Source organism: Neopsephotus bourkii, unplaced genomic scaffold, assembly GCF_033783945.1.
Source record: "Neopsephotus bourkii isolate Nb327-2 ecotype Australia unplaced genomic scaffold, CSIRO-AGI_Nbou_v1 NB_1139, whole genome shotgun sequence".
Classification (NCBI taxonomy): Eukaryota; Metazoa; Chordata; class Aves; order Psittaciformes; family Psittacidae; genus Neopsephotus; species Neopsephotus bourkii.
Genome location: NW_026901625.1, coordinates 717324 through 740374, shown reverse-complemented (window position 1 = coordinate 740374; position 23051 = coordinate 717324). Strand labels below are relative to the sequence as shown.

Sequence of the window (23051 nt, the reverse complement as noted above, 5' to 3'; positions counted from 1 at the left end):
TTCCTCTGTACAGAGATGGAGAGAATGCTGTCATGGTGGGAGGGGCTCCTCTATTAATGACAGATATGGGGGGGTTGCTGCACAAGGGCTTTGTTTTTTCATCCTGGGTAGCTCAAGGAGATTAACAGTGGCATCCTCTGGTGCCAGAGCAGAATTGCAGCACCCGGGCTGTGAGGCTGCATGTACCTGGAGACAACGGATTGGCTTAGCCTGGGATTCACCTCATCTCCCTCCCTCCAGCATTGGCCTGATGCTCACTCAGCTTTAGGTCTGACTAAGGCAAGCCAAGGAGTCTGTTCTCTATAAACCACCCGTGGGAGCTTGGGAGGTAGCATATGGAAGGTAAGATCTGCTTGAAAAACCAGACCCACTGAACCAAATGTAAGTTAAAGAGTTGTTAGATTTAGGCAGCAGCTGATAGCCTTGGCCAGAAAGAGCTGAATTATCCAAGTCCAATCATGCTGAGAATCTAGCAATCAATCACCTTTAATTAAACACTACTTTATATACACACGTACATATGTACACCCACATACAGCAGTTAAAGCAAAAAGTACATGTCCAATCACTCACTGAAGAAATAGATGGATGGGGCTTTACACTCCTCTGAAGCCAGTCCTTTCTTCATCGCTTGTAATAGGTCATGCGGGGGCTATGAGAGTACCTTAGAGAAGGCACCTGGATAATAAGTATTGCACAGATTAAGCAGCTGGAGGCTGGCTCCCAAATACCTCTGGTTAAGCTTCAACTGGAAGCTAGAAATAAAACCACCCTCAAAGACACTGCGACCGTAGCAGCTAAACCAGTGACTGAAAGCAAAACAAACCACAAGTCAGTCTTGACTCCAAACCAAGGTGAAAGCTGATGATTTTAATGATCAAGAGGCCCTAGCATGCTGCATAAGACACTGATGATGATAGTGCATGAGAGAGAAGAATCAACTGTGCAAATATAGATAGGTCCTGCTACCGCTGTGCACTTGGTGGGCTGGCTCTACCAATGGTGTAGGTTTTCCCCTTTGGCAGTGTACATGGAGGTGACACATACTCGAGTCAGTGTTACACGAAAAGGAATCCAATCCAGTATTGTGCTATAAAGTGGTGGGGCTTCTGTATGTTACAGGCCAAAAGAAACATCTCCTGTTCAATGTCTAAGCCAGGAGATTCTCAGTCTTACCTATGGGACAGAGAGAACCTTTTCCTTCGTCCCCTTCATCCTGAACTGGTAAGAAAGAAGGTTCATTGGCAGGAGGAGCTGCTCCCATCGCCCCTCCATACACGGCCATCAGACGCAAGGGTCACGCCGATGCTGGCAGTCCTTTTGGTTTGTGTGACAGGGGCAGCTTGTGCTTCGCTTGACGCAGTGTTTCAGGATGTTGTCTTGATTCTGACTTACCCAATCTCATGTGCTTTTGATTGCAGAAGACTTGCATGATTCAGTCATTAAATGTGAAATCATCCGTAAGAGCAATGCTTCGTTGTGGGGTGGTTTATTGCTTGGCTAGGGCTTGGCCGCTGCTTCAGCGCTGGTACTGTCCAGTGTCGTCTCTCACTGCTGGTTTGTCAGGGGAGGCATCGTCCATGTCTGCAACATCGACATCAGGTTTGCATCACAAGAGCAGCAAAGCCCAGAGCAGCGTGGCTGCCCCATCCCTGGCAGTGCTCAAGGCCAGGTTGGACACAGGGGCTTGGAGCAAGCTGCTCCAGGGGAAGGGGTCCCTGCCCGTGGCAGGGGTTGGAGCTGGAGGAGCTTTAAGCTCCCTTCCAACCTAAACCATTCCATTAAGACACGCCTCCATTTCCAGTAACCTGGACCAGTGTTTGCCTGTCACACAAAGCACCTTTTACAAAGGGAACACACACAGCACATGCAGATTGAGGTGACAGGTAAGAGAGCTCCTCATCAGAGAGGCTTTTCTCTTTGGATGGCAGACCCGCACAGGGGAGGCTTGTGCAGTCTGTGCTACTGTCCAGCAGCACCGCAGTGCTGGCACAGCCAGCCCGTGGGAGTTACGGGTCCTCTGCGAGTCCTACTTTATCCCTTGCTTCTCCCCCAGCAAAGCAAGCAAACCCCAAGCTGTGGCTGCCAAGGCTTTGTGGGCAAAGCAAAGCAGGAAGAGGGGACGGGAAGCAGCAGCAAAAGAACCATTTCCTTGCATTTTGCTGAGGCCCTGCAGCCGGCTCTGGGGTGCTGCGTGTGCCGCTCTTCCTCTCATTCTAAAGCAGTGCTGGGCCCTGGGGCTGCCTTACCTGCGGAGGGCTTGGGGTACATCCTGTGGAAAAACAAGAGGAAGGCGTAGAAGGTAAAGGCCAAGCCTCCAAAGATCATCCCACAGACCAGGAAACTGTAGCTGCCCTGATCGTGTATAATCTGCAATGAAAAGGGGGAAAGGGAGCAGATGGCATCACAGCACTCAGATACCTCAGTCAGCAGCAGCGTTACTGATCCATAGCTCCAAGGTAAGGCAGTGTTTTTCCCCGGCAGCTGCTCAAAGCCTGGACTAAGGTTTTGGCTTAAAGGCTGCCCTCAGTTCGTGCTGTGCCCTGTCCGCACTCACCGATCCCACCAGTAACTGCAGCACCATCTCCCCAATTCCAGCTCCAGTCACCAGCACGGTTGTGGCACAGCCTGCAAAGAAACAGCACAAGTGATGCTGGGGCAGCCTGCAGGGACGGCCTCATCTTCCATGGGTATCTCCATGCAATCGCAGAATCCCAGACTGGTTTGGGTTGGAAGGGACCATAAAGCTCCTCCAGCTTGAACAAACACTGCTCAGAACCAGAGCTTTCCTCCAGGCTTCTGAGGCAGCATCCCTGAGGATGGAGGGAAGGAGGTGCTGGCTCTGGGCTTGACCTGCTGCCAGTGCCCGGTCCCTGCTCACCTTTGTACTGCAGGATGTCCTCAGTGTAGGCCAACATGCTGGGGAAGGTGCTGCTGAGGAACAGCCCCAGAGATGCTGTCCCCACGAACAAGAAGACGACGCTGTAGGAGAAGATGAGGAGCAGGAGGAAGGTTATCAGGACTCCGACCTGCGAACAGGAGGGTGGAAAATGCTGAGTGGCAAGAATAGGACCTACACTCAATTTTAATGTAGAAAATAGTCTGGAAAAGGAACATAAATGCTGACAAAGATCACAGCCTGAGAAACTGGAGAAACCTGGCAAATAAAAGCCTTTACAGCAAAGAATTTGGTACTTTTTATAACAGGGCTTTAGACCATAACGCACTGGGTAGAGACTTCAGATTGTAGCTGAAACACTAACTTTTTCTCTGCAGCTTTAAATCCAACAATACTGCCGCTTCCATAACAGTCACATCTCAGTCACTGATAGCTCTGTTTGAGCACGTTAAGGAATGAACTCACTCAGAAACCAGGCACAGCAGCAAAGCCAAAGAACCAGCTCCACTTAAACACTTGCCCTGGCCTCTGACCTGGACCAGCAGAGCCATCCGAGAGGAGATGCAGCATCCAGCACGGCAGAGTCACCAGAGGGAGCTCTGCAGCACCAACACGTTAGTTCTTCCTTGTTCGGCCCCTGGAATGGGTGCGTGTCTGTACACAGCGATTTGGGTTCTAGAGACACTGAATTCCCCCTGCAGTTTACCCCCTTGCCTGCCCTTGGCTTTGCAATATTGACTGTGAGCCCTGCTACGAAAAGAACCTGTGCTTACAATAACTTGTAAATTCACTGCCTTCTCCCTCCATTCCTCTTTGGGTGCAAGGAACGTGAATGGGCACAACCCCTCCCTGTTGGCTGCCACATCCTGACATTCATCTTCCTCACGTGTCCTGAAAGGATTCCTGCCCCTTCCAAGCGGATGTGTTTGGTTAAGTTAAGCAGCTTCACATCACACTGGCTTCTTTGCCAGCTGCTACAGTCCAAGTAGAGAATTGACTGACCTCTGCCTTCCCTCTCCCACAGCTGATATGGGCATTAATTCCCCTGTAGAGGCCAAAGAGAACATGCAGGAACGCTGGCAGGCACTTTATGAGGTGCTTTCTATGCTTAGATCAACTGAGGATCGCTCAGCAAAGCAATGCAATCAAGAGGTAAGCAAGCCTCGGCTCCCTCGTGCACTGGCATCAGCAACAGGCATGCAGAGGAAGGCTTTACCCATCAACACCAAAGCCAGGCAGCATCTCGGAGGCAAGCAGCATTAGACCCACAGTAAACCCAGCCTTACCACGTTGATGAAGACCATCGTTGCTGGCTTCATCCGGTAGGATACGGGGATGGAGATGAGCCTGCCCAGCGTGATGAAGCCCCAGAAGAGGCTGGGCAGGTACCCGGCCACTTTGTGCACTACAGAGAGCGGCTCCTCCACGGCGTAGCTGTAAATGAAGCCCGAGTACTCTCCCTGCAGGGAACACAGGAGCAGTCACGGCGCTGTGAGGACTCCCAGGCTTTGCCCTCAGTTACTCCCAAGGCTGTGGCAGTGCTGCAGAGCCCACCTATGGATGCGCTACCGCCCCGCACTGAGCCTTGCTCCCAAGGGGTGGCAGCTGGAGAGGCTTCCACCAGGAGTAGAAACAAGACCTGAGCTCTCCTAAGGGGCAAGACTTGCGCTATGACTGGGTCAAATGCATGCTCAGCTCTTCTCTGTAGAGATGCTCTCGTCTCTAGGGCCTGCCTCGTCCTTTTGGAACGCTGCACTCTCAAGCACACCACATTAAGAACCTGGAGTCGATCACCTTGGCGATGGAAGCCCTGCAGAGTCCCTGTGTCTGACAGCTACTGCGTGTAACCCCGCTCCTCTTCCAGACCCTGCTTAATGCCCTGGGAGGACCCAGCAGTGTTTTACCATGAGCCGAAGCTGAGGAAAGACAAAGAGCAGCACCCTGCCAGCATCCTGCTCACCCGGACACGAGGGCTACGCACGGTGCACCCAGCCAGGGCCCCGCTGCCAGGCCACTGCCGAGCCCGCACCATCCCCACGTGCTCCCAGCTCGGGTTTGGAGGGCTCAGGACACCCATGGAACAAAGAGCCACGGTTGTCATGAACTAAGAGGAAGCTGTTCCTGCCTCTTGGCTGACCTGAGAAGAGACCTGCACCGCATCCAAGCAGACACCACCACAACCCTGAACCGGTTGGGTTAGTAGCGCTCTGGCTGCACCAACACAGAGCCCGGAACACAGGAGAAGCCACAAAACCCTCCCAAGAAGCAGGGCGCTTATCAGCCTGACTGCCATTGGCTTTGTGGGCTGTTCTAAGTGGTTGGGAAGGAAGAAAGCCACAGAGCCTTGCTCAGAGAAGATCCCTCTATCCGCTGAACTCACCACAATCCCATCAGTCATGAAGAGAACAAGAGCCCCAGTGATGTGGACTGCGAAGTAGGTGTAAGAAGCCCCTCTGAAGTTTTTGCTTTGGCAGCAGCTAAATAAGTCATCATGACCTGGTGAGAAACAATGCAAAGCAAACTTAGCTGGAACATCCCCCTGGGGCTGGGTGCTTGCCAGCCCACGCTGCGGGTTGGGTTTGGTTTGTGCCCAGACTCATAGAGGACCGTGAACAACAGTGGAGCGCTGCTGACCTCCGCTGGCACCACCTCTGGCTTTACCCACCACAAGGAAGATGGGCTCGGTTAGGAGCCATAGGCTGGGATCCTCGCTCTCCGGGGTATTTGCTACTTCTCCTTCTGTAGCTGCTTGTGCTCCTCTTCCCATTTGGGAGCTCTGCACTGCTCTTAGGGCCAACAGGAACAAGCCCATCTGCCCACAGCACTCGTGCTCAGAGCCCCTGGTCTCTGGGAGCGCCATGCGGGGCACGCTCCTCAGCTAAGTGCTATTTACACCCAACCAGGCCAACTCTGGGAAAGAGAGGGAGGACGCCGAGCTCGAGTCACCCCCTCGGAACAGAGCAAAGCCGGGGCTCAGGACCCCTGGAATTCCCGACTCTCCCCTTTGCATCGCCCCACTCTGGGGTGCGCCAAGGGCTGCTGCTAAGGACTCCTGTGCAGGTGAGATGCTCCTGCGTGGCAAAGATGGAATCCTCGCTACTCATATGGGGAAGGAGGGGTTTTGCCAGCACAGACGTGTCTGTCAGAGACATTCCCCATGCAGCCTCTTCCTGCTTCCCAAAGGATTCATCCCAACTGCTTCTAAGAGGAAGACCGAGGTCTGAAGAACGTGAAGCTCCAATGGGTTTTATGGAAACGGGCGGCGGGGTTGAGGAAAGGAACCATCAGTGTCTCAGCTAAGGGAAATGCTATCAGATGAGCACAACCTTACCAGACAGCAGAGAACCCACCTGTGACCCTTCCCTGCAGCACTTCAACACATCTCTAACACCTCCACCTGCAAGCATTCCTTGGAATTCCCCTTCAGGTAAAGCCATTGCTTCCGATAGCCCTAAACCATGCGTTTCCTTGGAGAGGTTTCCCTTGGGCAGCAAAGAACAACGCTATTGCCCCCGGAACGGGGGCAGTCACAAGTTCAAGAGCAAACCATCGCTGGGTTTAACTCCCCGAGCAGAGGCCCCATCCTTGTTCCATTCACATTTACCCACCTGCACCACCACGGTTACACCCAACCGCGAGCTCCCAGCCTGGCCTGGACCCAGCAGGAGACAAAGGGACCCGACCTCCACGTGTGTGGAGGGGCTGAGGCCAGCACGGGGACACCGAGCTCCATGCAGGGGTCCTGCTCCCCCCTAACCCGAGGGCTGCCCCCGCTCACCTCCCGCTCCGGGCGGCCGCTGCACCGTGGTGCTGAGCTCATCCTTGTCCGCCGGGCGCGTCTCCATGGCCAGCTCGTCGGCAGAGAGCAGCGGGTGGCTGCTGCTGCTGAAGCACGGCACCATCCGCTCCTTGTAGAGCAGGAAGAACACGGCGATGGGCACAGGCAGCTGGGGGGGGCAGAGGGGGGCACTCAGCACCGCGCAGCTCAACACCCCAATGGCATCGCAGGGACTGCACTGAGCACATGCAATGGGTGCCCCTCGATGCCGCTCTCATGTGCGGCTCCGGCAGCCCCAGCACAAGGACATGGAGCTGTCGGAGCAAGGAGGCCACAGAGATGCTCAGGGGCTGGAGCAGCTCCCGTATGGAGACAAAAGAGGGGAGACTGAGCTGAGCTCTTAGGCAGAAGCTCTTCCCTGTGAGGGTGCTGAGGCGCTGGCACAGGGTGCCCAGAGAAGCTGTGGCTGCCCCATCCCTGGCAGTGCTCAAGGCCAGGTTGGACACAGGGGCTTGGAGCAAGCTGCTCCAGTGGAAGGGGTCCCTGCCCGTGGCAGGGGTGGAACTGGAGGAGCTTTGAGGTCCCTTCCAACCCAAACCATTCCATGTGCCTGGATTAACCTCCAAGAGCAAGGACAGGGCAGCAGTGGGGTACGGAGCTACTGCAGGAGGGATAGGGGGTGTTAGGAGAGCTGTAGGAAAGGGAAAAGATGAATTAAGACGAGTTTAGAGCAAAGACTCCTGCTGCGAAACCCAACTGGGGCATCTCCTGAGGGTCCTGTGGGATGGGAACAATTCGCCTGGGAACAAGGACACTGCAATGGAAGGCACCTAAAAACAACCCTCACGAAGCACTGTACCACTCCTTCAACACCCAGGTGTCCTGGGCTCCGAGCATCTGCCCAGAGATTACAGCAATCAAGCAGCTGCTGCTTGTGGAGAGCAGGAGAGCTGCGCCTGAAACCCTCTGTGAGGGAACAAGCAGCAGCTCCAGACCTGCTCTGCCCAGTTCCAGCCATCAGCAGAGGTTGCTCAGCACCTCCTAAGAGACGAGCTCGTGGTTCCCAGGCCAACACCAGCAGCCCCGCAGCTTCAAACGGCCCCTTGGTACCGAGGGACCTGGGACTGGCTCAGGGCTGGATCCATCACAGGCACCGCAGCATCACCCCCTGCACCCTGAGCTCACCACGGCCCAGCGGTGCCTTCAGGGCAAGGGAACTTCCCTATTTTGGGGGGAGGAAAAGCAGAGGGAAGCAACGGGAGCCATTGTCCTCTCTTCCCATCACAGCCGAGTTGATCCTGCAGCAAAGCGTGGGAGAAAGCCAGGAAATCCTAAGGGACAGCTCACCCTCCGGCCGCCCAGCGCTTGTTTTCTCCATGTCTGTGAGCAAGTGGGAGCCCCAGCTCCAAATTTCCTGCTTTTTGTTGGCTCGGGGCAGGATTTAAATGTATGGAGCATTCCCCCCCACCCCATCCCGCCCCTCTTGCCTGAATTCATTTTTGAGGACTTCATTGTTCTGGGAACAATGGGAATCGGAACAGTGAGTTCGGTCCCATGGAAGAGAAAGGCATTTGCTTGATAGTTCCAATCCTTCCGGAGGGCAGGACCTGGTTTTATTCTTCCAAATTGCAGATCTGGCAAAAAATATCCCCATGCAGAGGGCCTGGGCCATGATAACATCCCTGAGCCTTCCAGCCTTAAGGAGCACTCAGGAAAGGGCCCCAGCTCCAGACCCCTGCAATGCCCACTCAAAGGCCAGGCTTATCCTTGCTCCCCACATCCTCATCTCTAAAGCAATGGCACCGAAGTCCCTTCTGCTTTATCCAACCGCACCAGCTCCAGGCTGGCACAAGGCAAAGAGCAGGGCTGGGGCAGCCTGGAGAGGAAAAGGCTCCTGAAGGGGAGACCTGAGAGCAGCTCCAGTGCCTAAAGGGGCTGCAGGAAACCTGGAGAGGGGCTGGGACAAGGGATGTAGGGACAGGGCAAGGGGAATGGCTTGAACCTGCCCGAGGGGAGACTGAGCTGAGCTCTTAGGCAGAAGCTCTTCCCTGTGAGGGTGCTGAGGCGCTGGCACAGGGTGCCCAGAGAAGCTGTGGCTGCCCCATCCCTGGCAGTGCTCAAGGCCAGGTTGGACACAGGGGCTTGGAGCAAGCTGCTCCAGTGGAAGGGGTCCCTGCCCGTGGCAGGGGTTGGGTGAGCTCTAAGCTCCCTTCATCCCAAACCAGGCTGGGGTTCTGTGACCATCCCTTTGGGCAGGCAGAGGTTTTGCTACAGGAACCATTTGCTTTGGGCTTTCTCTGCTTCACCACTGCCAGAGGAAGGATTTTCTTTTCCCAAGGGGATGAGGGCATCCCAACATTCTCCCATTATCATGAGCTCAAGCAGTTGCTGCCTCACGCTCGCAGCCTCGGTATCACCCAGGCCCCTTCCCTCCCCTTTCTATTTCAGTCTCCCCCCCCAGGAGCATGAGGCTGTTCCCTGCTATTGTGTCCAGGCTACTTTTAAGCAACCTAAGCACAATGGAGTATCCCACACTTCCCCTGGGAAACCACCTTCCGGCCAAACACGGCTCTCTCGGAGGAACATGTTCCTCATTTCCAGCCCCTTGGAACGGGCTGGATGATGAAATTTCCGTTCTGTGGGAAAACTGGATTTTAAAACTGTGGTTTTCTTCCAAATCTGGATGAAAACCCCCAAATCTGCTCTTCCGAATGAAAGGGTTTGGCCGGGAGAAATCCCAGCGCTTCATTTCGATAATGCTCAATCACTTCATCGCACTAAAGCAAAACCTCAATCACATCGCAACAGCCCTTCCGGCAGCTTCGCCCGCTGCAGCGATGCCAAACGGAGACGTTTCCACTTTAAACAAAGCAAGGCATGGAAATGAATCACTTCAGCTGGTGTCTTGTCAGAATACACAGAGCCCTGGGAAAACCGGGCTGCGGCGGGGCTCTGGCCATTCCATAACCAAGCTGCTGCTCCTGGTGCCCGTTTCTACAGCTCCCTCCTTCCATCCCCTTCCCTGGGGGTTGAAATCATCCCCCTCTTTCTCTGACGTTCAGAGCCTAAGGAAGGGGCACAGCCCCGAGCTGCTCCCAGCTCCTCCAGGCTGTGGGTTGGGTTATTCACTTCAAACAAGGGATGGAGTCAGCTCCCTCAGCCAGGCTTTGGGAAAGGCTTTGGCAAGGGGACACGCTCAGGGGCTGTGCACATCCAACCCCACGCTCCTCTTGTGCTTGTTTCCCAATGCCCATCAGCCTCCCAGCAAGGCCACCGCTAACCCATGGCACCAAGGGCCTCATCTGCATGGGCTGTGAACACGGTGACTCCAGCACTGCCCATCCATGCCCCCAAAACATCCCCGGGACAGCGCTAGGAACAGAGCAGGGTCCTGGCAGCCCCACTGCTGCATTCAAAGCAGCTGTTAACCGGTGCTTTAAGCCCAGCCAGCTTGCTCAGCACCGCCTGCCAGGATGGAGAAGGCTCCAGTGTAATTAAAAGCGCCTCTCCCCTGGCACACTGGGAGGCAGAGGTGATTCAAGCAGCCTCCTCCTGGCCAGGGACTGCTCCTTTGGGCACTGAAAGGGACCCATTCCAGCACCCGCCTGGCTGATTACAGAGCACCCCACAGCAAGGGCTGTGCTCATCAGGGGGACCCCATTGTCAGCGCTGCCCTCAGCATCACCCCTGGCACCAACAGCACCGCTGCAGCAACACGATCTGGTGTCACCACTCCAGATCCACACGGACAATGACACACACAGGGCTCCTGCTGCTGGGGACGTGACAGCCACAGCCCAGCAAGGGACCGGCCCTACTGAACCATGCTGGGATTTGGGTGCTAACTGGGGGTGGGGAACAGGGCAACAGCAGAGGAGCAGCTCTGGGACAAAGGAAGAGGACAAAACCCATCTCGCTCACAAAGGAAGGGCCACAGGGCTTCTGCATCTGCTGCAAACCACCAGGGCAGCAGCAAATAGGCAGAGACAGCTCAACTGAGCTTTCGGCCCCACAACTCAGTTCATCAATGGCACTTCGCTATAAATATCAGTGCAAATCACCTCCCACTGAGTGAGCCCCATAGAGCTCCCCAGGCTGACCATGGGGCAAGAGCTGTGGCTCTTTGTGGTGTACCTCCTGCCCGGGGGATGCTGGAGGTACAACCTGCTCCCAGCACAACCATGCTCACCATTAGCATGTCCCCCATCCTCACCATTAGCATGTCCCCCATCCTCACCCCCACCTCCCATTGGGACCCACCTAATGGGCACCAACACCCCCCAAACACCGCAGCAACCTCCAGAGCCAAGAACCAGGGATGTCCCCAGCACTTACGTTGATGAGGGCCATGATCCAGAAGGCGTAAGAGACGCGCGTGACCACCATGCCCTTCATGGGCAGGTCGTAATGGGAGAGGTTCCCTGGGTGATGCGGGACCAGAGACTTGCGGATGTGAGGGAGGTTGCTGGAGGCGTTGGCCGTGGAGTTGGAGAGGATGCAGTTGGTGTCCGAGAGGAAGGGGTCAGCAATGAGCGGGCTCAGCAGCGCCCCAAAGCCCACGAAGAAGTGAAGGGCCTGCGAGAGATGGGACACGGGGGTGAAGTGGGGGGGAACTGCTCCTCTTCCTCAGCCGGGGGGGGATGAGGGCTCCCTGCTCACCTGCAGGAAGATGGCAGAGTCCTTCTGGTAGATCTTCACCAGCTGCATGTTGGAGATGGTGTCGATGCAGCCCATGGCCAGCCCTGCCACAGCCATGACCACAGCCAGGACCACCACATTGTGGCACAGGGGGATGATGGCAAAGACCAAGGAGATTGCCAGCGACGAGGCAAAGAGTGCAAACAAGGACTGAGACAACCTGAAACAGGGAAAGAGGAAAGACAGGGCGGGATTAGCACGAGAGCAGCACCCACCCCACAGCCCCACGTCAGGGTAGGCATTAGCAGATGTGCCCAGAGGCTGTAGCTCCAATAACGCAGCTCCAGCGCTTGCAAGGGAGATGCTACACACCCTGCACCCCCGTGTCCCCACACTGCAGCCACAGCCACCTCCTGTGGGCACGGTGACACCTCAAAGAGACACATTTTGCACCCTTCAAACCCCTGTTCTGCACACTCCAAGGCAGAATAACACCCACAACCTCCCCTTGTTACCTGGGCAGATCTGGGAACGGGAAAGGGACATCGGTCTGTATCGCATGAGCATGCATGAGAACTGCTGCGCAACCCCAGCTCCCAGCAGAGCATCCGCATCACTGTCACCCCAAACCTGCCCTCAGTGCCATCCTGCCCCACAGGCAACCACTGAGGCTCCCTTCCCATGCCCTGTGCCATCTCCGTGCCAGCAGCATCATCCTCTCCCGCAGCACCGCTGCCATTCCCGGTGCAGGCAGCGGCTTCCCCCCCATCGGAGGAGGCCCGGGGCTGCGTGTGGCAGCGGTAACGCTGGTACCCGGCCCCCCAAGGCTGGCAGCAGCCCAGCCCTGCCTGCGCCTGCTCTCGGTGCGAGCCGAGCCATGGAGCAGGCGCCGGGGCTGGCACCGCGCTGCTCCGGAGCTGCCAAGTGGAAAGGAAGGAAGGAAGGAAGGAAACAGGGACCAGACAGCGAGCACTGAAACAACCACAGAGATGGGACTAGAGTCAGCAGGGGAGAAGCAGCACAGGCACAACCCCAGCCCCGCTCCCAGGCCCTGGGAGAAGCCCATTGCCGCAATGAGCTGGGGATGCGGGACACAGCTCCCTGTCCCCAGCACGGACACGGAACCCGTAAGCAAGCACCCTCATCTCCCTGCTAGCACCCACATCTCCCTGTGCTCTGCCCAGAGGGGGAGAAGGCTCCGTGGAGGCACCGGCTGGGGGTGCAGCAGAGCCTCGGTGCCTGGTGCTGGCCCTCCTGCCCTGCATAGCCCTGGCACATCCCTGTGCTCATGCACAGCCCTTGCTCATCTGCAGCCCCGGAGGGATTTATCCCTCCACATCCTGCTCATTGCTTACAACAGCACTGAGGAGAAATCCAGGCCAAGGGCAGGTCTCCTGCTCCTCCTGCCCTGGCTGCACCAGAGCCCCGCTGGGTGCTCGCATCTCCCAGTCCACGCTGGGGAAGCCAATGCTTTGTACAGCTGCAAGGCCTCATCTTCCTGACAGCAAAACGGGAGCCAGCGTGGGATTCCTGGGGGAGGGATGAGGGAGGGAGCGGAGCGAGATGTGCACAGTCACGGCAGGAAAACCAGCCAGCAAATGGGAGAGAAGCAGCTCTGAGCCCGGAGAAGCAGCGTCGAGCACCCACTGGGGTACAGCAGTGGGGAGAGAGGCAGAGGCACAAGCAATGGGGGAATCCAAGGCTGGGAGCGACAGGGAAACACCCCCAGGGCATCCCAGCAATCCCTGTTCTCTTCTGCAGCCCCAGCAAAGCAACCACAGCACCGTTTGTGCATGGTGAAGGGAGCGCATCCATCACTGGAGTTAAAACATTAATTCCATGTTATGTCCTTAAAAACCATTAAAAGCATCACCTTGCTCCTCCCCGATGAGCAAAAATCCCTGCTCCAGTCATAGGATATCAATAAGATGCCACAAGCCTGCTGCCCCTTCCCTGCCTCTGGCATTAATGGGACCAAGGAACCACTGCCAGCACCCACCAACCAGCTGAGAGGTTTCATCAGGAACAAACCTCTTTGTAAGCATCCTCCAGTGAGGTACCCCATGACTTTCAGAGGGGGGCTGAACCCTTGGCGATACGAGACTTGGAACGTCATGGACTCTGCTTTGGGATCACCCAGAGCACGTCCTGGCTCCGGCATCAGGCTCGAGGGAAGCTCTGCAGCTCCCTGCAGAAGTTCTAGGATGATCTCTATGGGATTAGGATGGTTAATGCTATCCTATAGTCAGCAAAGCCTCCCCTCTCCTTCCCACGCAGCGCATAGAACCCCCCTCGGTGTTCCTGTTGCAGCAGGAACTCTTTGACTTCAAGTACGTTTTCCCCACCCCAGGGAGCGTTGTCTAAGCCACTCACATCAAGAAGAATGCTAAGCAGGCTAATTCCGACTTGCCAAACTGATCATTAAAGCCCCAGCGCCCCGAGGGGATGAAGCGAGGACAGGGCTGAAGGCAGCTGCATGGATTATCCCACATCTGCCTCCGGGTCCCCAGCAGGAAGCACCGGCCGGGCTCAGGGAGCGCTGCCTGCCCGGAGGAGCCCGTGTTCGAGTCACCGTGCCCTCTGCTCTCGGATACAAAAGGCTTTGCTGTCACTTGCAGTGAGCAGCGTCCTGCATGCCCCAGCCACGTGTTCGAGCAGGAACCTTCAGAGAGTGGGATTGTGAAGGGCACGGAGGGAGCAGGGCAGGGCCATATCCTGCATCGTGTGCCTGGGTAACGATGGGAGGAAGAGGGGCAGAAGGGTCCCATCCCAGCAGCTCCCAGCATGGACCATGCAAGCACCCTCTATAGAGCTGTGTTGTTCCAAAGCAGAGCCTGTCATTACCACCCTGCAAACCCCAAGAGAGGAGCAGCCTGCTGGGAACCTGAGCTTCAATGGGTCCTGCTGCTCCATGGGGAGCTGAGCTTCCCACAGCTCCCCGCCAAGCCAGGGAAGGAGCACGCAGCAAAGCCGGGTCTCCAGCACAAGCACCCATCCCGTTTCCACACCACTCAGGGAAAGGCACAATGGCAAACTTTGCTCTTCCTTGGAATCTCGCACAGAGGGAATGCCGGAGCTCGTGCCCAGTTACGGAAGGCACGGATGCCATCATTATGCTCCGTCCTCCCAGTGCTCCAGGACTCCAGCGGGGCTGAGAGCACAGAGGCTACAACCCAGCCTTCAGCAGCTTCTCTGCTGAGAGGAACCAAGCCATTATTTAGGTCCTACCACCCGTTTGTGCTGCAAATCCACTGCCACAGCGTGGAGTCCATCACTCGGAGCAGCCAGCTCAGACCAGCACAGCCGTTAATCACAAGCAGGCAGCAAAGCCTACATCCCTCCGGCATCAGAAATCAAGCACAGCTTGCAGCCAGACCTTGGCTCGGGCAGCCTGCAGGCAGGCAAGGCACTGGGCTCCTCTACCAGCAGCTATCCATCTCCTAACTGGGAAACACAGCCTGTCCAGCACTCCTCCCTGCCTGCCAGGCTTCGATTTACAAGCCTGCAGCATGGCCCAGAAGTAGAAACCCACAGCAGGACAGCTCGATGGGTCCCTCCCTGGAGAGGGGATGCCAGAGTCTGAGCAGTTCATGTCCTCACCCAAACCCACACACTGCACATCACACCGCTCCGAGTGAACCCCCACGGTGCTCACAAGCTACCGTTACCCAAACCATGCCCCCCCGCCTGGCTGCTGCTCTGCGGGGGGGCTCGCAGCCACTTTGCCGAAGCCCCTCGCTCTGGAGGCTGCGCTCACAAACGCATCCCGGTACAAGCAGCACACGCTCTTCTCCCCAGAGGTCGAAGTTTGGGAGTCTCCGAGCACGAAGCCCCATTGGGGTGCACGGAACCGGCTGGGCGAGGGCGAGAGCACCGGGGAGGAAGCAGAGAGCAGGAAACAACCGTGCATTTGCTCCTTCAACCACACGTGAAGCAGAGCGAGGGCTGGCAGAGGCGCTGCCGCTGAGCCAGCAGCCTCAGATCCGTGCCAGACCCGGGGCAAGGTTTCCGTGTGCTGTCCCCATTGCCATGCAGCCACCCCTCCGGGCACAGCCGGACCAGGAGGTGCTCCATGAACCCCCCGGGCTCTGTCCAGACTGGGGTTCAGTGTACCAGTATGGCAGTTTAACAGGTGAGCTAAAGCCATCCTCATCAGCCACAATCCACAAGAGCTGAACACACCACCTTTAAACAGCATTTTACAGGGAAGGCTTCATGCAAAATTCCCCCATATTCTCCCTGCTAAACACGCAGACGACGTGGACACCGGAGACACCCCGCGCTCACACGTTACATCACTGCCTGAAGAACTAGTGACAGGGTAAATAAGCAACCGAAGCTCAATCGTCACCAAGCCCTGTTTGGCCATCGTCAGGGTTGAGCCTTTGTGCGGGACTTAAAACGCATCCTGAACAGATCCCTGCCCGCGTTCCGCGCTGGCCCATGGAGTGCGCTGCTGGCTCCCAGCAGTGGGACCACGAGGGCCACTCGCGTCTTGCCTCGTGTTTGGTCCCAGGGAGCACAGCAGCGCCCCGATCCCCGATACCGAGCTTGTCAAAACAGGCTCCCGACGACACTGCCGTGATCGAAAACCGGTTTAAGGCAAATCCCCCCCGGGAAGTTCTGGCTGGAACTTCACCGAGGCTCCCCCATGCTGAGCGCCGGGGGAACCGGAGCCTTTTCTGCGGGGTACGGGACCATGCGGGAGCGGGGAGCACGGCTCCAGCCCCGCATCCCAGGGGCAGTTTTCCCTCCCCTCTCGCTCCACTCGGGTTTTCCCATCCCACGCCAACCCAATGGAGGGATGCGGGGGGGGAGGCGAAGCCTCGGGAAGGGGAAGGGGGGGGTCTGCGGGAGGCGCCTTACGTCCTCTTGAAGACCCCTCCGAGGCAGCTGCCGAGCAGGAGGCAGAACTGCTGGGAGAAGAAGACCCAAGTGATCTGGGAGAGGGAGCTCTGTGTCTGGCAGCGCAGGTCCAGCAGCGTGGGCCCCAGGAACGCGATGCAGAGCCCGAAGCTGAAGAAGACGCTCCAGTAGGTGAGGGTGGGCTGCAGGTTCCTCCGGAACCGCGCCGACACCCGCTCGTCCCACCACATCCTGGGCGGCGGCGCGGGGCGGCCACGGCGATGCGGCTCCCGCGCCGCCCGGCCCCGCTCCGCTCCGCTCCCGGCTCCGCTCCCGGCCCCGCTCCTCCCTTGCAGGATGTGGCTCCGGAGCCCGCGGGGCCGCGCCGGGCGCTGGCTCCGCCTCCGGGACCGGGGACCGCCGCCGCCTCCCGGGACCGGGGCGGAGCCCCCCCGAGCCCCCCTTCGGCCCCGGAGCATCCCCATTCCAGCGCATCCCTCCGGGCACAGAAAGCATCCTGACTCCCCCACCCCCGGTCCTCCCTGTACCCCCCCCTCCACCCGTCCCCACTGACACCACGCTCCGGCCGCAGCCGAGCACAGCCAAGGAAGGAAGCCCCCAAATCCCTTTTCTCCCGCTGCTGTGACCGTCTCTGCGGTCTCCCGTACCCGTAAACAGGTTCAGGCGTTCCAGACAAACGCAATTAAAGTTGCCCCTTCTGTGGCCGAGAAGCACAAGATGGCTCGGGGGGGATGGGGGCTCCTGTTGGGAAGCCGGAGCAGTTGATGCTTACGCAAAAGGTCTCCTCTAGAGGCTGGGTTTATAAATATTTCACCTACTTTAGCTAGGAAAGACTATGGCAATTTTTAGAACACTCTTTCCAGGCAAAGCAGAATCGATGGCTCAGGGCTGGCTCCAGGCCTGCGCACCACATCCCCTCCCATGGCAGTGCCAGGGACCGCGCACATGTACTCACACATCCTGTGACCTCAGGAATGCTGCTCCAGGCTGCAGGTGCTCATTTCCACCTGGACATAGCTTAATGTTTAGCTAATCCAAATTGCATCCGAGTCCTCCTTCCTCCCTGTCTGCGGTATCCACTGGAGTCTTCCCATAGTAAAAGGAGCAGAATCGTATCCTCTTCCACCACCAAAGTGAGCTGTGGGGAACAGCAGAGGGCAGGGGGTCGTCAACAAAGCCCTGATTGCCCTAATGTGCAGCACCTGTGGGGCACCTGAAGCCATTAAGCAATTAAAGGACCAGCTCAGCTGGTGCAGGGCTGGGGTAATGTTGTTCTGTTTTACTGATGGGGAAATTGAGGGTGAGAAAGGAATGAACCATGGACATGGAGTGAGTCACCAGCATGGCCGGAAACTGGGCTGTACCATGAGGTGATAAAGCATCTCCCTTAACAGCCTGATGGAGGGGAGGGAGAGGCCGCCCTGGGAGCCATGGCCTCGGGCTCTCCCTGCCAGGCAATAACCAGCTTCCAGAGGCCACACCACTGCAGAATCGCTCATTATCCCCATCCATAAGTGGGGACACAACAGCACAAGGGAGGCAGGGTTGTGACAGGAAAGCCTTGCCATCAAAGCACTGCTGGGAGAGTCATCTCCCGACCCTCCTTGTCCATACACCTCCTTGTGCACGGAGTGACCTGATGAAACAGCAGATCCACACACCAGGAGCCATGCTCCAAGAAAAGGGCTGACAGGTCTTTACCTGGGGCTCCCCTGGACCACATTCTTGATACCAAACTTGGTTCCCCCTTTACCAGGCAGGGAGTCAGGCAACCTGCACCCTGCCCCTGGCTTCCCTTCTTGCATCACCAGCACTTAATAGCATCAGCTCTCTGGACCTTGACTTCCCCACCCATAAAACGGCTGAGCAACACTTTGCCCACCTTTGCAGGTTCACTGCATCCACTCCTGGGTGAAAAGGCAGCATCCAGGCACCAGAGGTTACAGAGGGTAGCACAGCCTGGGTTACAGACAGTAGTACAGCCCCTACCCCAGCTGCAAGAGCTGACCCCCTCTGCTAATCAATGGCCTAATCAGCACTCTTCCTTCCAGGAATATCGGCCATTTTACCAGGGATAACACAAATCCTGCAGAGATCTGCTTGCAAATAAGACCCAGGGTGTAGGTGGGTTCGTCAGCATGAGAACACACCGATCCTTTCCGGCTGCACGCTCTGGAGCCCAGCTCCTCAGAGGCACCTCATAGAAATGCAAGGCACAGGACCAGGATAGGCGATACCCGAATTAGCTTCCCGAGGAGGCACTTGAGGCTGTTTTCCAAACTGAAATCAAGGTTATACTTGCAATGAATTCAACACCCACACTCCTGCGCCTGCTGCACAGGGAGCTGCTGAATGAAGGCACAGCGGCGCAGCGCGACTGCGGGCGGCAGCAGCATCCCCTGCGCCCATCACAGCCATCCCACCAGTGCTCGAGGAACACCTTCCCTTTGCTCCCTGTGTCCTCGCACGCTCCCAGGGCAGGCAGGGCCTCTGCAGGGCTGGATGCTGCAGCAGGTTTAATCCTTTCAGCCAGTGGGGCAACTACTCCGGCACTGAATCCCAGCCTGGTTGGGTTGGCGGGTTCAAGCCATTCCCTTTGTCCTGTCCCTACAGACAGGATAAAGATACAGATAAAGATACTGTCAAAGAGTTTCCCTCTCTCCCCAAGAGACCACAAATGGCAAATGCAGGCTGACACCCTCAGAAATCCCAACACATCATCCCAGTGATGCCCCGAGCTGGGGTGATGGGCTGAGGAGCTGTGCGTGCGTTTGGGCACAGGAGCACTGATGCTTTTCAACAGCTCCAACCCAACCCCAAAACCCAGCACCAAGCTTGGGCAGATAAGTAAATAACCCCCCTGAATCACTGAACCTTACTGAGGCAAGACGTGATGCTTCTTACAGCACAGGGTCAGCTCTCCATATGGGGTGAGGCTGCGTGTAAGAAGCTCAACACCCCAGCACGAATGGGCTGGGCTGCACAAGAGAGGTGTTCTCCTCGTGTTGTTTTGGAGTCAAGAGTTTCAGAACACCCTGGCAGATTTGGAAAGCTTGGCTCCAGTTCTGGGTCAAACATCAGCCTGAGATGTTGGCTCGGTTGGTGCAGATCCTGTAACACTTGTCTAAGAGGAGGAAGCACTCACCTACATGTTTTCCTACCACCCACTCGGGCTGAGCTGGAGTCAGTGTGCTTCCTCCTTTACTGCACTGAAACTGCTGCAGAGGAGGGTGGGCTGCAATGCAATGACCAGGCTGGACCTGTGATTTAACAACACACAAATCATCCCATGTCGAGCAGCTGGTATCACCCCTGCTTTGCAGACACGCTGGGAGACCAGGGGAGCAATCAGAGACCTGGCTTGAGCATCCTTGTGAGGCACGGAGGGACATGGAGCAGGGTGGCACAGCTGCTTGGGCAGCAGGGAACATCTGGGCACTGGCTGGATCCCTGGGAAGGACTATTAGTGATAGAACATGTCGTGATGGGCCTCTTCCAACACAACCCAGGCTGGGTTCCATGTGTGCTGGGACACTGGGTGCATTCCCTGGCCCCAGCGCTGGCAGGTGCCACCGCCCTGGTGAGACTGGAGCAATGAGAGCGGCAGATGGAGGAACTGGTTCAGCAAACAGGTCCTTCCTGGGGACCTGCCCATGTCAGGGCCTGGACGTGACTCAGGCAGGTTGGGCACGGCCGAGGTGCAGCAGGGCAGGGGGTGAAGGGCACGGCCCCCTTCCCATCACCCGCAGGCTCACACCATGGCTCTGGCCCCAGAGATCCCACCGGTGCCCCCATAACCCCAGCTCCGTGTGGCTGCAGCCCCTCTGCAGCACTGATGGACCGGAGCGTGGGACCACGTAAGGGGGTTGCTGTGCTGAGCAGCTCTGACCCGAGGGGGACTTTGGGCTGCCCGAGCTGTGGGAAGCGGGGTTGCCCTGTCCCTTCCCCAGCTCTGCCCTTCAGTTGCTTTGCAACCGCGGGCTGGGCAGGTCACAGCTCCGTGCTTTATTTACCCGATAGCCTTATGGCAATATTTGCTCAGGGCCTTCAGATCTGCGCGAGGGACCATAGGAACCTTTTCCTATTGCACACAGGCTCCTGAGGTCTTGTGCTTCAACCCCCTGCCAAGGTCAGGGAGTGTGGAAGTCCTTCTGCATTGTGTCTGGGGCTCCTTTGCTCAGCACGGAGCAACTCACCGCCCTGCAGCCCCACAAGGGACGCACAGCCTGGGCCATCAGTGCTACCGAGCTGACATTCGGCCCCAAAGCAGCTCCTGCTCCTACCAAAGAGAAGAGAAAAGAGAGAAATTAAACCCTGTACAAAACTAGCCTGAGTTCAATGAAGTTTATTGTCCAGTCTTGGCCTCGGAGCATTCACAACACAAGTGCAATATCAGCCTCAGCAATAAAATAAGCACATCCACAAAATAGTGCAGGTCACATCTGAAATACAAAAGTTGAAATAGAAAACAGACACAAGATTGAGAGATGGATACAATCTTTTATTCTTTAATATTTTTGTACCTTTCTATTTATTCCAGAAAACCCTTTCTCTCTATATACATATAAAAAAATCATCACTTCTTTTGGAATAAATCTTTAAAATCATTCCTTTTTAAAGCGCATCTTCCGTTTGTCCAACACTACTTAAATACATTACTGGTATTCTGCAAATGGATGACAGCAGAGAACACTCACAGTATGTGCATCCCGGCTGCTCGGATCTGCTGCTCCTGCTGCAGGACAAGCGTGATGCTGAGGATGGATGAAGGCGGCAGTGAAGGCTCCACAGAGCGGGCATCACGGTGTTTGTGCCCAGGGGCCGCAGTGGGAAGCACAAAGGGGACCTCCAATGGGGCGCACAGGGACAGGCAGTGAGACCACAGCACTTCCAACCTTGTGGATTTCAGGATCAAGCCCTGATGGCCCCGGCAGGACCCGTTCAGGCACCGCTGGCTCCATGCTCCGAGCCAGCTCCATGCAGGACACCAGATACACACTGGTGGAAGCGGAGCTGGGCTCCATAGAGCCAGGCAGGTTCCCAAACCAAGACATTTGAGCTTGGGAAAAGGCCTTCCAACGGCTTTCATTATTTCTCTCTCATCATGTGTAAAGGGAAAGGAAAAAACCCACTTATTTTGTCCCTGGTCTCCAAGATACGATGTGGTTTTGCTATTTAAAGTCTTAAATAGATCTGGCACCGCATTGGCCAGGAAAGGCGTGTGCATGCGTGCATGGAGAGGGTGAGATTAAACAGCTCTGCCTCTTTAACGTTGTCCTGTAACACTGACCTTGCTTCACACATGCCATTGCTTACCTTTCTGGAGCTAGCCATCAGCTGGAGAGGCGGCAGAACAGGGCCTTTCCTGAGGGACCAGAACCGGTAACCAAACCCCATATTTGCAAGAAAACTGTCTGGAAAGACAAAAGAACAGTTTTCTTTTGTCCAAGCTCCAGGATGGGAGAACCCATGGAATGAAAGAAGCCACAGCCATTCCCAGCATCTTCATTAATGCTGCTGCAAGCAGCCAGCTGGGGAAAGCCTGCCCGGGATGAGCTGCTGGACCAGACAGGGAGCGAAGCCATCGCAGCCCCACCACATGTTTCCTCCCCTTGCAAGCAGCGGGAGCAGAGCTCAGGGGTTCTTAGATGGAGGCATCCCAGAACCAAACGGGTTGGAAAAGCCCTTTAGGATCATCCAGTGCAGTCATTCCCCAGCAGTGCCAAGGCCACCCCTAACCCATGGCACTGAGGGTGTGTGAGCACTCCCAGGGCCGGTGCCTGCAGCCCTGCCCTGGGCAGCCTGTTCCAATGCCTGAGCACCCTCTGGGGCAGGAATTGTTCCTCAGCTCCATCTAAACCTGCCCTGGTGCAGCTTGAGGCCGGTTCCTCTTGCCCCATCCCTTGTTCCTTGGGAGCAGAGCCCAGCCCCCTCCTGGCTCCATCCTCCTGTCAGGCAGCTGTAGTGTCCAGCACAGGGGGTTCTCATTTCCTTAGTCCAAGAGATGCCATCCTCACCATCCCTGTCAGACCCATGGGCCTCAGGGGACCTGCACCAGCAAGGGCAGCAGCGACAGGAGCTTGGGAGCTCAACTCTTGCTCGGCGGGACACCAAATATTGACACACAGGAACCAAACACCACTGAGTGCGGTGGAACAAAAGGGGTTATCTTGTATTTGGGCTGTCAGGAGCTCACAGGGCTAATAAATATTAGCGTTTCCTTTAAGGAGGATTTGTATGGGGAAAGGCAAAGGCTATGGAGAACAAACAGCAGCTGAGAGGCTTGTCTTTGCTATCTGACCCCGGGCAAGGCAGCTCTGTCTGCATGGCCATTGCTAGGGCTTCCCCTCTGGAGGTGACCCTGACCTTCAGAAGGAATGTCCCTCTCTGGGTTAGAGCTGAGCCTGCACCGGGTGGTGCTGTGCTGTGCTGTGCTGTGCTGTGCTGTGCCCCCATCCTCCCCCTGTGCCAGCCCCAGCAAGAGGCAACCTCCGTGCATGGGGACGGCAATGCCAAGCAAGAAACCCCCCCAGAGCCAGGTCAGACATCGAGGATGAGCTTCCGAGCTTCTCCAGGGTGTGTGGAGGGGGCTCCTGCTCCCCTGCTCTGATCGGTGCTCACCGAGCACAGCGGGGCTGTATCCCCTGGGCACACCACTCTTCCCCCATGGACCTGCGCAGAGGATGCTGCATCCATGAGCCTGTCTGCTGAGCTCCTTCCTGCTGGGAGCTGCCCTGGGAAGAGCGCGTCTGCACCACAGAGCCCTGCCACGCCAAGGAAATGCCTGTGTCAAACGCCTTTGTGAAGGAACAGAGGACAACGGGAGCGCTGAGGCTTCCTCCTCCCTTTGTGAACCTCCCCGCTGCAAAG

General features: G+C 56.8%; 1 protein-coding gene across 1 annotated transcript; it reads right to left on the bottom strand.

Annotated features, from left to right (window-relative positions):
• Window positions 1–462: 462 nt before the first annotated feature.
• Window positions 463–16532, bottom strand: MFSD4A (major facilitator superfamily domain containing 4A). The gene is made up of 10 exons (XM_061362832.1): window positions 16182–16532; window positions 11337–11535; window positions 11013–11252; window positions 6678–6846; window positions 5280–5395; window positions 4186–4359; window positions 2882–3029; window positions 2558–2628; window positions 2250–2370; window positions 463–1584 (listed from the first exon to the last, which is right to left on the bottom strand). Exons 1-10 carry the CDS (start codon window positions 16409–16411, stop codon window positions 1520–1522), a joined length of 1533 nt encoding a protein of 510 aa, XP_061218816.1. The 5' UTR covers window positions 16412–16532; the 3' UTR covers window positions 463–1519.
• Window positions 16533–23051: the final 6519 nt, after the last annotated feature.